This window comes from Salvelinus fontinalis, unplaced genomic scaffold, assembly GCF_029448725.1.
Source record: "Salvelinus fontinalis isolate EN_2023a unplaced genomic scaffold, ASM2944872v1 scaffold_1016, whole genome shotgun sequence".
In the NCBI taxonomy this organism is placed as follows: Eukaryota; Metazoa; Chordata; class Actinopteri; order Salmoniformes; family Salmonidae; genus Salvelinus; species Salvelinus fontinalis.
The window spans coordinates 2,486-17,573 of record NW_026601225.1 but is presented as its reverse complement, the minus strand read 5'-3'; the positions used below and the strand labels follow the sequence as shown (position 1 = coordinate 17,573).

At 43.5% G+C, this 15,088-nt stretch overlaps 1 protein-coding gene across 1 annotated transcript in view; it reads right to left on the bottom strand.

The window, feature by feature from the left end:
- The window catches only part of LOC129848149 (protein unc-13 homolog C-like), a 62,978-nt gene extending 49,217 nt beyond the window's left edge, over positions 1 to 13,761 (bottom strand). The window contains exon 1 of the mRNA XM_055915623.1: positions 9,472 to 13,761. Coding sequence (XP_055771598.1) covers positions 9,472 to 13,486 — 4,015 coding nt within the window. The 5' untranslated portion in view covers positions 13,487 to 13,761. The remainder of the gene's footprint in view (positions 1 to 9,471) is intronic.
- Positions 13,762 to 15,088: the final 1,327 nt, after the last annotated feature.

Here is a 15,088-nt window from a genome sequence, read left to right as displayed (position 1 = left end):
TCAGGGCCCATAGGTGCCAATTGGGATGCAGTCACTGTGTGAACTAGCATTGTTTACAGAAGGCAGGTCAGCGCTAGCTGCCACTGAGAGACCTCTGTCATCACCGTACAAGGAAACCCCAGACTCTGAACACACTAGGAAACTATAGATCAGGAAAGAGTTCAAACATAACTATGGAAATGTCATGGAAACACCCCACACTTGTCCCTCATGGGGGATAGATCAAAAATCTCCTCATTGCCGCCCATCAAAGTCAAAGCCTATACATTTAAGCTATTGTTTAATTAAGTGTATTTAACACTATGTTGGTAAAAATGAGCATACAATGTTTGTATGTGTGTCAACCCCATTACATGTTAATGTCATTGTCACCAATCAACTGTATTACATATAAAAATGACTGCAAATACCACCACCAATTTCTATATGGCTAGTTTATCGAAACGGGAGATTTAGCATATTTATTTTCTGAACCTGAAAGGAAAATTTCTAAATATTATGCAGCATGCAAATCAGATTTGATTAACCATATTGTGGGCCTGTTAGAACATATAAATCATTACAGACTTGACAAATATCCACTTTGTTAAATCCTCTTTTTTGAATGGGTGCCAGTGACAGCATCCTTGTACTATCCCCTATGGTCTGCCTTCCATTGATCTCTTCAGCACATGTAAAGAATACATTTTCAAACAACCTGCTAGCCCCAACACTGGACTCAATGTACCTCTTTAGCCATGTTAAGATCAGTGAAGCTACTATGATAGGTACAGCTACTGTAACATAGGAAAAACTAATGCAGGTCTGCCAAGTATACAGGTACAGCTAAGATACACTAGGTGTAGCAAATCTAGATACAGCTAAAATACAATTTGTCTAGCAGCAAATCTGGAAACATAGCACAGCTAGCATAGGTACAGCTAAGATGCAGGAAATCTAGGTGCCACTCACAGCAAATCTGGCAAATCTGGGTAAGGCAAATCTGGGTAAGTTCTAGCAAGGTCCAGCTATGCCACTGAGACACGTAATACAAAGAAGTTTTAAAAGGTTATAAAAAAGAACAACTTAAATCACTGGAAAGGAAACAAAACATAATCGATTTTTAAGAGGAAAGCTGGTTATGTTGTCAGCAACCTCATTGAGATAACAGTAAATCTAGCTAGTCAGATGCAGAGGAACACTTATGGTCACACAGGGCATTGATCCGAAGTCAGTGAAGGAACTAGCCTGCTGCAAGCTAACAGTTTAACTAGGAGGCCTAGCAAGCTGCAAGCTAACCATCACCAAGCACGACCCCTCCAAACACCTCTAATTGTATTCGTTACATACACAGTTTACAGCAGGCACAAAAGGTACAGTGAAATGCGTGCATACTAGCCTCAACATTGCAGTACAATATCAATAACAATCAAAAGTCACAGAAAATAACAAGTAATTCGAGTAAAGTAGCATGCATAGTAATAAAACAGATATGTACACAATAGGATATACAGTATAAATTATGAATATGCTAAGTATGACTGTGTTACAAATATGAAGTGGATAGTGTCTTGGTCGCACAGTTGAATAAATAGACTATAATACAACAGAGCATGGCCACAGAGGGCATTGATCCAAAGTCAGTGAAGCAGCTAGCCTGCTGCGAGCTAACAGTTTAACTAGGAGGCCTGCAAGCTAACCATCAACAAGCACTGACCCTCCCCTGCAGGCTAACAATACAGTATGACCAGCAGCTAGCCTTCTGCAGGCTAACAATACAGTATGACCAGCAGCTAGCCTGCTGCGAGCTAACAGTTTAACTAGGAGGCCTGCAAGCTAACCATCAACAAGCACTGACCCTCCGCTGCAGGCTAACAATACAGTATGACCAATAGCTAGCCTTGATGCAGGCTGACAATACAGTATGACCAGCAGCTAGCCTTGATGCAGGCTAACAATACAGTATGACCAGCAGCTAGCCTTCTGCAAGCTAACAATACAGTATGACCAGCAGCTAGCCTTCTGAAGGCTAACAATACAGTTTAACTAGCAGCTAGCCTTCTGCAGGCTAACAATACAGTATGACCAGCAGCTAGCCTTGATGCAGGCTAACAAAACAGTATAACTAGCAGCTAGCCTTCTGCAGGCTAACAATACAGTACGACCAGCAGCTAGCCTTCTGCAGGCAAACAATATAACCAGAAGAGAGCTTTCCTGGTAACAATACAGTATGACCAGCATCTAGCCGTCTTCAGGCTAACAATATAACCAGAAGCTAGCCGGCTTCAGGTTAGTAATATAATCGGGTACTGAAGCGCTTCCCATTAGGAGCCTTAGGTTTTGGCCAAATTCTCCACCCCACACCCACACAATTCCAGTCATAGATTTAAAAGCATTGGATTGGCTTAAAAATTGGCTGGAGGGTGTCCATGACGGGAAGTGTGCAATTCCACACTTCGGAATAGTCTGGTGCAGGCTGACAATATAACCAGGTAGGCCTACTGACCCTTCTCACCAGGGTCTGTGAGGCTGGGACTCAATACCAACACACTAATAATTACAAAAAGTAACAGCGAGAGGGGTGAGAGGGGGGGAACTAGAATAGTAGAGGAAGAGAGAGAAGGGAGCGAGGGGGGAGAATATAGAGAGAGGAGGGAAGTGAGAGAGAGGAAGAGAAAGAAAAGAGGGAGAGAAGAGAGTTCTCATGACTCATCACACGTTCTCACGCTGAAGACATTTAACATAATAATGATATTACAGAAACCATGATAAACAATGAAACAGATTCAGTGCACCATTGCATTAGTTATCGCTGGCGTACCGGATACCACCTCGTGGGACCTCCCGCACAAGGCAGGAGGTTCCACAAGCTCTGGGGACCATTGCACCTGCCATCGATGTCATTTTGACAGTAACCCTCCAAAAAGTAATTCATCAACTGTTTAATTTCCATATGTACTAGGAAGCTAAGTGTTTGTTTCTTGGGCTTCAGGAATGTGACTGAAAAAGTGTCTCAGGCCTTGAAAAGAAAGCATTTAACTGACTGCAAGTATAAGGGGATATCGGTGATCAAATGTTGTGGTCAAGGCTACGACGGTGCCAGTGCAATGAGTGGAGCTTACTCAGGTGTTCAAAAGCTCATTTCAGACCGACAGCCTAATGTTTCTTAGTAGTTCTTTATGAGTTTTAGCTTAGAAAACAATCTCTCCGCAGTAGTAACAGTTACATGGATAGTAAAAACAGCTTGATTGCCATAGCAACATCAGGTAAACTGCAGGGGGAGTGGTGCTTCAAATACAGCAGTTCTGCAACAGCTTTAATTGAGCCTCTCATTATCCTTAATTGCCGGCCTCAACACGTTATGAAAAGAGATTCACTGTATAGGAAGCTCTGGGGACAGGTCATCTGGATACTGGACACTCAATAAATTGCCAGATGCAAACAAATTATCATCTTTAGCAGACAACAGTTCTTGAGTGCTTGAACAAAAAAAGCAGTTTTCGATTTCATTCACACTAGTGAACCTGCATGACCTATCCCTTATCTGTGGTATATCTTGGCATGCATCATTCAAGACTAAGTTTAAATTGTGTGCAGCACAATGGAAATACAGAATAATGAAAAATGTCTCAGGAAAGACTGTCTAGGTTGGCAATCCTCAGTATGGAAAACAGTCCACAACCTGGACGTACATGTCACAATTCCAATGGTGAAATGAAGGAGTCAGGTGCAGAGAGCAGGGTAGTTCTGAGCAAGTGGAATTTATTAGTTCAACCAGAAATAATCTATGAGACGGCTACACCACACAACAAAGGGCGCGTCAAAAAATACAGTCCAACATAAATTAGGACAGAATCCACTATATAAATCACCACCACAAAAAACAGAAAAACAAGCCCGCACCAGAAGTCGGCGAGCCAACTGGGTTTAAATACCCCTAAACACAAAACAGGTGTAACCAATAGACAAACCTAAATGAAAACAGAAAAGGGGATCGGTGGCAGCTAGTAGACCGGAGACGACAACCACCGAGCTCCGCCCGAACGGGAAGAGGCACCATCCTCGGCGGGATTCGTAACAGTACAGGCCATGATAAAAACATTTGCAGACAAATAAGGAGGACTTCAGGAGATCAGGGGAGTGTTTCAAGTTGGATTTAATTTGATTGAATTTAATTTACCTTGAATATTGCAGCCCATTTGTGTAAACTATTAGCCAGACAAAACCCGCTGAGTTCAACAATAAATAGTGGCTGAATTTATCCTCAAGTCGACTTCTTTTTCCCTCATTGTTAGGCTATTTTATGTGTAATTTGTATAAAATATTTTTTATAAATAGCAGCTAAATATGGTATATATCTATAGACAGTACACTGCATAAGGAAACAATCCCTAGTAAGCTAGTGTTTTGAGGGTGATTGACTGTATTATTTGGCATTAATAGACTGGTTTTACGCATAACTACTTTCTATCCAAGCTGGGAGAAAGCACGAGGCCGGCTCATGTCCTGCAGGTTCAAGTAGCCTATACAGGACAGTTATATTGGTAGCTGATTAGTATGCTGTGGCATCGAACATTTATCTTACAATCTGAAATGTTAGAATTTCCAACTTTAATTACTGAACAAGTAATTACATTATTTCCACCAGCCAGCAGTCCAAAAATGGCAGCATTGTGATACCATGCAACACCATGCATAGCTTTGTGAAATGTTAGGTTTAACATGAGATAACGGGGCAACTCTGATCTTGCAGGGGGTCCAGAGAAACTGTGTTATGCCAGTGCTAGTTATGAACAGTAGTCTAGTACGCCCTGTCAGTCTGAATGCTTGTAGGATCTGTGGAGTGGTCGTACATGGTAGAAGTAGTGGCTATGTCCATAAATCTGTAGCTACTAAAAATTCAAGTGGGGCCTGCCCAGAATCAATGGTTTCCCATAGGCTGTAGCACTCAAACTCTCTGCATCATGTAACACCATCACTAAAGGAGTCCAATTGCATTTGGGATGCTTCCTCTTGTGTTGTGGCTGTGGCAGACAGAGGCAGGGAGACGGACTCAAAGCCTCAGCCATTTCCAGTGAGAGAGAAAGACAGAGTCAAAGCTATACAGCCATTTTTCCAGGAAGGGAGAGAGAGGGACTCAGAACTACAGCCATTCTCAAGGAGGGAGGAAGACGCTCCACGTGAGCTCAGAATCCCTGTTGATAATCCCTCCCACAGCCTAAACCACTGGAACGTTTGCTGCCAGGGACAGACTGGGACCAGAAACCCAAACATACCAGACCATTTTTACCTTGAGGCCCCCATTATTAGCCAAATAATGATCATTCTGTGCATAAAAACCCAATTTAGACTGGTCCACTTGGCTATAGATGGATCAACACATCTGGCATTTGCCTGACTGTCCTTTGGCCAGTTTGTTTCTGACTACTGCAGATCTGGAGCCAGGGCAGAGCCACAGAGCCAGTCAACTGAGAGTATTGGTATTTGAACAGCAATCTAGGCCCAGAGTTAGTAGGACCGCATCACAACAATTAACATAACACAACTCCTTCTCCTGCTTTCCTTTTTAATGCCACTTTATTTGCAGCTTTTATATATAGACGCTTATAGAATGTGGCACAGTGTGCCAGGACCAGGGTCTGCCTTTCTCTGCCTCTCCCAGGAGAAACCATCCGCAGCCAACAATGGCAGCAGTAGTAGTAGAAAGAGGCTACAGTACACTGCCATACAAAACTCATATACATATTTTAAGCAAGGCTGACCTGGTTAGAGAATGCCCTTGGGAGCCCAAATTAGCATCGCAATACAGTAGTGGCAGCTGTAACACTAACACTAACAACAGCAGTGTTAGTAGCAATAGCTGTAGCTGTAAGTAGCTGTAGCTGTATTCATGCATGTACAGTATAGTAGTAGCTGCAGAAATAAAAATAGATTAGGCTATAGCAATTGCAAAATACATTTTAATTACCAATAGAAATAGATGTAGCAATAGCAATATAACTAGAAACAGAATTAGCAATAGCAATAGAATAAACAATAGCAAAATAACTAGCAATAGCAAAATAACTAGCAATGACAAAATAACAAGTAATAACAATAGCAGCAGCATTAGCTGTAGCCATATCTGAACTGGGTAAAATACAAGCGTCTAATACTTTACAATGCTTGAGGTGTGTTTGCTTTAGCTTGCCTGGTAATGAAACCAATTACCAAGGAAAAGTGCAAAGTACACCCCCTGCTAAAAGATAAAGTCTTTGAAAATATGTACTGTATGTATTTATATTTAATATAATGTGTCTATAATAAAGGGGTATGTTGTATCCTACATACCTTACCTAAGATATAGGTGTGAGTATGCTGTATCCATTAGCCTATACTGTATATTTCATTTAGTGTGAGTTTGCTTTATCCAATATACTGTGTACATGATTTACTGCTGTATCTGTGCATGCTGTGTTTGTGTGTGTGTGTGTGTGTGTGTGTGTGTGTGTGTGTGTGTGTGTGTGTGTGTGTGTGTGTGTGTGTGTGTGTGTGTGTGTGTGTGTGTGTGTGTGTGTGTGTGTGTGTGTGTGTGTGTGTGTGTGTGTGTGTGTGTGTGTGTGTGTGTGTATGCTGTGCTGTGAGTGTAGCCGTGCACTATAGCTCCTATCACATGTAGGTCAAGAGCTTGTTCACTTTAAACAAGAGACAGGCTATTCCCCTGGTCCCGCCATAGCTCTGATTTAAAAACCTTTCTTCATTCCACTTAAAACAGTTCATTGTTTGCTTCACTAAATCAATAATAACCACTCATACTGACCCAGAAATCATTTTTCTTTGGCCATATGTTTGTCTGATTAAGCTTGCGGTTTTGTCTGTAAACCTGAGCTGCAGAAAAAAGCATTATTCCAGTAAGTGAAATCAGATTCATTAAATCACATTTTTTGAGGTGTAATAAAACAAATCTAATTTTCACTTTAATCAAAATGAGCATTTTTAAGCGAAATAATAATATAATTTCAGCAGGTTTCATGAAATTCCAGCCTTAGTCTAAGGTATACCGGTTGATTCAGCAGATCCCAAGGGGAAGACAAATCATATTTTGACATTATTATCAAACTCTTAAAAGTGGGTCAAACTTCCACTAAAAGCATTGACGGACCTAGTTCACTGAATGGAAAGGGTAATGTGAAGAATAGACCTAGTTCACTGAATGGAATGGGTAATGTGGAGAATACACCTAGTTCTGTAACGATTGTCTATTTCGTCCTCCTCATCGGACGAGGAGAGGCGAGAAGGATCGGACCAATATGCAGAATGGTTCGTGCTCATGATGATTTATTAAAACCGAAACTGAACACTGAAATACAAAACAATAAACGAAGTGCAGAAAACCGAAACAGTACCGTGTGGTGAAAACACTAACACGGTAGACAAACACCCACAAAACACACGTGAAACCCAGGCTGCCTAAGTATGATTCTCAATCAGGGACAACGATTGACAGCTGCCTCTGATTGAGAATCCTACCAGGCCGAACACAAAATCCCAACATAGAAAATCACACATAGACAACCCACCCAACTCACGCCCTGACCATACTAAATAAATACAAAACAAGGGAAAACAGGTCAGGAACGTGACAAATTTACTGAATGGAAAGGGTAATGTGGAGAATAGACCTAGTTCACTAAATGGAAAGGGTAATGTGGAGAATAGACCTAGTTCACTAAATGGAAAGGGTAATGTGGAGAATAGACCTAGTTCACTAAATGGAAAGGGTAACGTGGAGAATAGACCTAGTTCACTGAATGGAAAGGGTAATGTGGAGAATAGACCTAGTTCACTAAATGGAAAGGGTAATGTGGAGAATAGACCTAGTTCACTAAATGGAAAGGGTAACGTGGAGAATAGACCTAGTTCACTGAATGGAAAGGGTAATGTGGAGAATAGACCTAGTTCACTGAATGGAAAGGGTAATGTGGATAATAGACCTAGTTCACTAAATGGAAAGGCTAATGTGGAGAATAGACCTAGTTCACTGAATGGAAAGGGTAATGTGGAGAATAGACCTAGTTCACTGAATGGAAAGGGTAATGTGGAGAATAGACCCAGTTCACTGAATGGAAAGGGTAATGTGGAGAATAGACCTAGTTCACTGAATGGAAAGGGTAATGTGGAGAATAGACCTAGTTCACTAAATGGAAAGGCTAATGTGGAGAATAGACCTAGTTCACTAAATGGAAAGGGTAATGTGGAGAATAGACCTAGTTCACTAAATGGAAAGGGTAATGTGGAGAATAGACCTAGTTCACTAAATGGAAAGGCTAATGTGGAGAATAGACCTAGTTCACTAAATGGAAAGGCTAATGTGGAGAATAGACCTGGTTCATTAAATGGAAAGGATAACGTGGCTCCAGACATGGTAAACACACACCACTTGAATTTGAGGTTTAGTTTTTAGTTCATATTTCTAAGCTGTCAGAAACAGTCCGTTTTTTTGCTTTCATTGTCTGAATATCCCTGATGGTCGATGGTAATGGATGGAATCCATGTTGTTCGAGTCTGAGCTAATCTGATTGCATTGTTCCCTGGAACATGGGTGTTGTACCGTTTTAGATCCATTAAATGTTCATGAGGAAGAGACATACTCACAAAAATCAGACAACTCTCCAACTGAAAAAGACCCTTGCATTCTAAAATAAAAATCCATCAGTTTAAGTCAGCTATAAAGTGCTGCACCACAAGGATTATGTTATACATACCTCTAACCCTGACACTAACCTTGCCCACCTTCAAAGAAAACAGTCGTCCCTTCATATTAGCATCAAGCACAAAATCAATGACCAATTCCAGAAGATGCCAGGAGCAAATCAAACAGTCAAAGTCAACCTAAAAGTCCCTGAAATCCCAACACCAGTGGAACAGACGCTGGGGGTTTCCAGGAGCTCAGAGCATACATATTCCACTACAGGCCTCAGTCTGATCCTCAAGGATTCTCTACCAAAGACATGTTCAACTGACACGAATCATTCCACATCTCAACTCAGATAAATGTCTTTGTTCAAATCTCATGGATAAAAGTCAGATAGTACACAAACATATCTATTTTATAGTGCATACTTTACATGTTACTGTACTGTTAACTGTATGACTGATATCCACAGTGGATGATGTAATGACTTTGTTATTACATACATACCATAATTTGAACCTTATGACCTTATGAACTGAGTAAAACTCTGAGTAATATAGTGTAACCCTTTCTGCACTACACTGGTACAATGCCAAAGATGAGTAAAGAGATAAGATAAAGTGTAGCAGCCTGGTCCCAGATCTGTTTGTGCTGTCTTGCCAGATCCAATGGTCAAACTTGGCATGACAACTACCATAGCATTTGGTTATACAGTGCGAACCAGATCAGGTTGTCATGTGTAGTAAAGTGTAGTAAAGTGAAGTAAAGTGTAGTGTAGTAAAGTGAGGTAAAATGTAGTAAAGAGAAGGTGTAGCTACCTCCAGCCAGGATCTGCTGCTGCAGCTCGTCCATCTGCTTCCTGTAGGCCCTCAGCGCAGCCTCCTTAAATGTAGGACGGATGCGCTTTTTGGGCGGAGCCTCTGCAGGCATCTCCTCCTTCTCCGGGATGTTTTTGTTCTCATCCTCTAGGTTTTCCGTCCTCTCCGACGCAGACGCTTCGGAGGTCTCCTCCATCTCATCCCCCTCTTCCATGTCCTCCATTAACTCCTCTTCCTCCTCCTCTTCTTCCTCCTCGTCAGGCTCCTCCACCTCAACATACTCCACCATGGCCTCATACTCTGCGGTGTCCTCTGCCGTGTCCCCCGTCATTGCATCATCAATGTAATCCTCACTGTACTCCTCGTCGTATTGCTCGTCCAAACTACAGTCATACTCCAGAACGACTGCAGCCTCCTGGGTGGCCTCAACTTCCTCAGAGTCCTCGTAATCCTGGGTGGTAGCCTCATAGTCTTCAGAGACATAATCCTGAGAGGCATCAGGATCATAATCCAGTATGGGCTCTTCAAACTCCTCTGTCTCTTCTGTGTCGTTGGCGTTGGACCGGTTCTCCAGGTTGGCCAGGACCTGCTCCATCACCCCGACATAGGCGGTCTCGTTGTCCTCCAGCTGGTAACCAGCGGCAGCCTCATCTTCATCTTCAGCCTTGTAGACGAAGGAATCTGTGTAGACGTCTGAGTCGATGGTGGTGCTGGAGTCGTTGGCCGTGGAGGTGGACAGTGTGCGGAAGCGGCCCATGAAGGAGCCTGAGTCTGGGGGTGGCTCCGGGGGTGCGGCACTAGGTGGAGGGCCTGACTTCCACACCACCTCCAGGGCTGATTTTGCCTTCTTCAGGGTGGAGCCGAACCCAAAGCTGAAGGACGGAGCTTTGTCTGTGAGGTCGATGCTGAGGCGGCTGCTCCAGGACTTGGGCACCTCCTCTACAACTTTCTCGGACCGGATCTCGCTCTGGCTACGGTACATGGTGGATGACTTGGTCTGGCTCGGTTGGAAGCTGTGTTTGACATCAAGCTCAGGGAATGTTTGGGTGGATAGTTCAGGGGCTTCTTTAGCTGCCATTTTAGGAAGCGTGTTAGATGCCCCTTTAGGAACCATTTTAGGTGTCTCTTTTGGACGAGTTTTAGTGTCTCTGGAAGGTGTTTTCACAGCCTCTTTTGGACTTGTTTTAGGAGTGTTGTTGGGAAGTATTTTCACAGCCTCTTTTGGACTTGTTTTGGGAGTGTTTTTCGGACTTGTTTTGGGAGTTTCTTTTGGGCTTGTTATGGGAGTGTCTTTCAGAGGAGTTTTAGGAGCCTCTGTATGAATAACTTTAACAATTTCTTTCGGAGGTGTTTTAACTTTCTCTTTAGGAATCATTTTGGCTGTTTCTCTTAGTTTAATAGTTTTAGCAGCCTCTTCAGCAATTGATTTAGCAACCTCTTTTGCCGGTTTAGATGTCACTTTATAAATAGTGTTAGCAGCCTCTTTAGGAATAGTTTTAGCAACCTCTTTAGGAATAGGCTTAGCAACCTCTTTAGGAATAGTTTTAGCAACCTCTTTAGGAACAGTTTTAGCTAACTCTTTAGGAGGTGTTTTAGCAACCTCTTTAGGAATAGTCTTAGCAACCTCTTTAGGAACAGTTTTAGCTAACTCTTTAGGAGGTGTTTTAGCTTTAGGAGCTGCTTTAGAAGTTTCTTTAGGAAGCGTTTTAGCAGTCTCTTTAGCTTTAGGCTTATGGACAGGCGGGGTTACAACAGGTTCTTTCGCTACGATAGGGGCTGTATAAAGAGTAGTGGGGGGAGCACTACCCAGCCGGGCACTCTCCAGTCGGGTGATCTCCAGCGGGGCGGTGTCCAATAGGGTGCTTTCCACCATATCCAACATGAAAGTCTCCTCCCCTTCAAATGCCAGGTCCACCTCCTGACACTTGGTGATGTTCTCAGGGAAGCCAGGGATGGCAGCTGGGTCAAAGGGGCTGCTGACCTCAGACACCAGGTTCTGCTCTGTGGAAGCGTCCAGCCCGGAGTCTGCTCCCTGCTCCAGGTGAGGCCAGTCCTTCCATGGGGAGAGGTCTCCCTGCAGAGACAGCTGTGAGCCGCTGTAATGGCTCCTATCCCCAGACATGCAGACCAACCCATTGCTCACCCCACTGTCGATGGTCTCGGTGGTCTCGGCCTCGTTGGGCTCAGCGTACGGAGGGTTCTCCTGGCTGAGGGTCTGGCTGGCGTACCACGATGACGCCATGTCCTCCTGCTTCCTCTGCCACAGCTCCTGGTCTGAGGAGGATAGTAGAGAGCTGCCATTGGGCCGGCTGAAGTACTGGCTTTCTGAGAAGTCTTCAGAGTAGGACTGGCAGAGCTTGGAGCAGTCAGACTCAGAGCGGCTGAGCTTGGGGGTGGAGTAGTCGCTCTGAGAGAGCCAGCCGGGGGTGAGGTCACCATAGTAGGGTTTGGAGGCTTTGTCAGACTCATCATAGGAGTCATCAGCATAGTGAACTGAGGCAGAGTAGCCAGCCTCATCCGCAGACCGGCTACCGTGCTCATGGTGACCGTGCCTCTTTTTATCTGCTTTATGTTTGTGAACAGGCTTAGACACCACCATTGCATATTTGTTCCTGTTTAGTTCATCTAGCTCCTTGTCACTGTCCATAGAGTCCCAGTCATCACTCTCAGCTTTGTCCTTGGCTGAGACCTTAATGTCCATGCTCTCGTAGGTTTGAGAAGAGGACATTGCTCCTTTATCTTTCTTTTCCTTCACGTCATGAGTCGTTAAGCTATCCGTGGATACAGATATACCAGTCCCCTTCAATTTGTAGCATTTTTTCAAAACTAAATCTCTATCTGAGGGGGTTGAGAATATTACAATAATAGGCCTAGGTTTTGCATTGGAACATTCTCTTTGCTGCCCTAACCGATGGGCTAGCTCTATTTTAAGTGTTTTATGTGCTTCAGCAAATCCCATTTTGTCCTTTAGAATAAGATAGATGAGACTCTCAGTTTTCTCCAGCTTCTCCTCAGGGACGTTTATGAACCTCAGACTGGCCTTGTTGGCCTGGTGGCTGACCTGCTTGATGTAGTCGTGGATGTCTCGCGTCTCTCTCCGAGACTGGACGAAGCCAGTACGCAGTTGTTCGATCTCGGTCTGCACCACCTCCACACTGGAGGAGATCTCATCGATGGAGTTTTTCAGGGCGTTGACATGTCCCCTGAGCTCTGAAAGCTCTGTTTCGATCTGGCTGATGCCCTGCAGCTCCTTAAAGATCATCTCCATCACATCCTGGGTTTGGTTGATGCAGCCTGTAGAGCTGGAGCCGGCTTCTAAGGCAGAGGTCGACTTCTGCTGTCGCCCAGCCCGGTCCAGGGACTTGCTCCGGATACCCAGGGTCTTCCTCCAGTTGCTCACCTCGGAATCCGAAGACACGCACTCCTGACTCTTTTTCCATTTCCTCAGCTTGCGTAGCGCGCCAAGTCGGAGAGTGTGCAGACTTGAGCGCTCCACCCTCTCGCCCTCTGAGCTGCCATCGGAGGGCGCCAGACTAATGAGGCTCTTCCTGTTCCGTCTCACTGGCATGGTGTGAGATTTCTGCTCATCGAATCTACGCACAGGTTTGGCCTCGCTCAGGGAGTCAGAGTATTCGCTATTGATGGAGAGGATCTCCTGGAAGATACTCTCATTATTGTTCAGCAGAAGAGCGTTTTTCGGGAGTCCGTTCGCTATCGCTACACGGTAACTGAAAGTCGGTGAGAGAGATGAGCAGTCGTTTTTTCCGTCGTCTAATTCAAGAGAGATGTTACGCGCCGAAGAGCATTTGCTGATTTTTTTCACTGTGGTTTTCAGAGTGGTGGAGAGTGTCGTCGTCAGGTTACCTTGGTCACGCAAATCAGTGGTGGTCAATTTGGGCTCTTTATTGTCGCTACTCTCTTTCTTCTTTGTGGGATTCGCCAATTTCTTTGTAAACATTCCTTTGCAAATCTTCACGATGTAAGATGATAGGGTCTGGAGCAGGGCAGAAACCATGGAAGGCAATGCTTTGAGAGACGTCTATTAAAGATGCAGTGGAGCAGCTCTGCTCGGACTGAGGAGCCAGCGGTGGAGGAGCCAGCGGTGGTGTTGGTGGAGGAGGGGGGAGGAGGGACGGTGGAGGGAGCGTCAACCCCCAGGCAGACACCCTGCTTAGATGAGCTTGTGTCAAAACTTCAACTCTGTATATCCGAGTGGTGGACGGGAATCACTGTGAAATCCACTGGCTCTCCACAGGACCAGACGCATTGCTCTGCAAAAAGAGAGAAACAATGGGAACTGTTAGTAAATGCATAGAAGAAAGATACTGTAGCACATAGATACTATAACAGAGATAGTCTAGCATAGATACTATAACAGAGATACTCTAGCATAGATACTATAACAGAGATAGTCTAGCATAGATACTATAACAGAGATACTCTAGCATAGATACTATACCAGAGATACTCTAGCATAGATACTATAACAGAGATACTCTAGCATAGATACTATACCAGAGATACTCTAGCATAGATACTATAACAGAGATACTCTAGCATAGATACTATACCAGAGATACTCTAGCATAGATACTATACCAGAGATACTCTACCATAGATACTATAACAGAGATACTCTAGCATAGATACTATAACAGAGATACTCTAGCATAGATACTATACCAGAGATACTCTAGCATAGATACTATAACAGAGATACTCTAGCATAGATACTATACCAGAGATACTCTAGCATAGATACTATAACAGAGATACTCTAGCATAGATACTATAACAGAGATACTCTAGCATAGATACTATAACAGAGATACTCTAGCATAGATACTATAACAGAGATACTCTAGCATAGATACTATACCAGAGATACTCTAGCATAGATACCATAACAGAGATACTCTAGCATAGATACTATAACAGAGATACTCTAGCATAGATACTATAACAGAGATAGTCTAGCATAGATACTATAACAGAGATACTCTAGCATAGATACTATACCAGAGATACTCTAGCATAGATACTATAACAGAGATACTCTAGCATAGATACTATAACAGAGATACTCTAGCATAGATACTATAACAGAGATACTCTAGCATAGATACTATACCAGAGATACTCTAGCATAGATACTATAACAGAGATACTCTAGCATAGATACTATAACATATTGGAACTATAGAACAGATGTACTATCGCACAGACATAATTTAGCACAGTGATACTCTAGCACACAGGCACTCCAGCACACACAGATGTACTAGTACACAGATATACTAGCACACAGAAATACTAGCACACAGATATACTACTACACAGAGATACTAGCACACAGAGATACTAGCACACAGAGATACTAGCACACAGACACTCCAGCACACACAGATGTACTAGCACACAGATATACTACTACACAGATGTACTAGCACACAGACACTCCAGCACACACAGATGTACTAGCACACAGATATACTACTACACAGATATACTAGCACACAGAAATACTAGCACACAGATATACTAGGATACATAGATACTAGCACACAGATATACTAGCACACAGATATACTAGGACACAGATATACTAGCACACAGA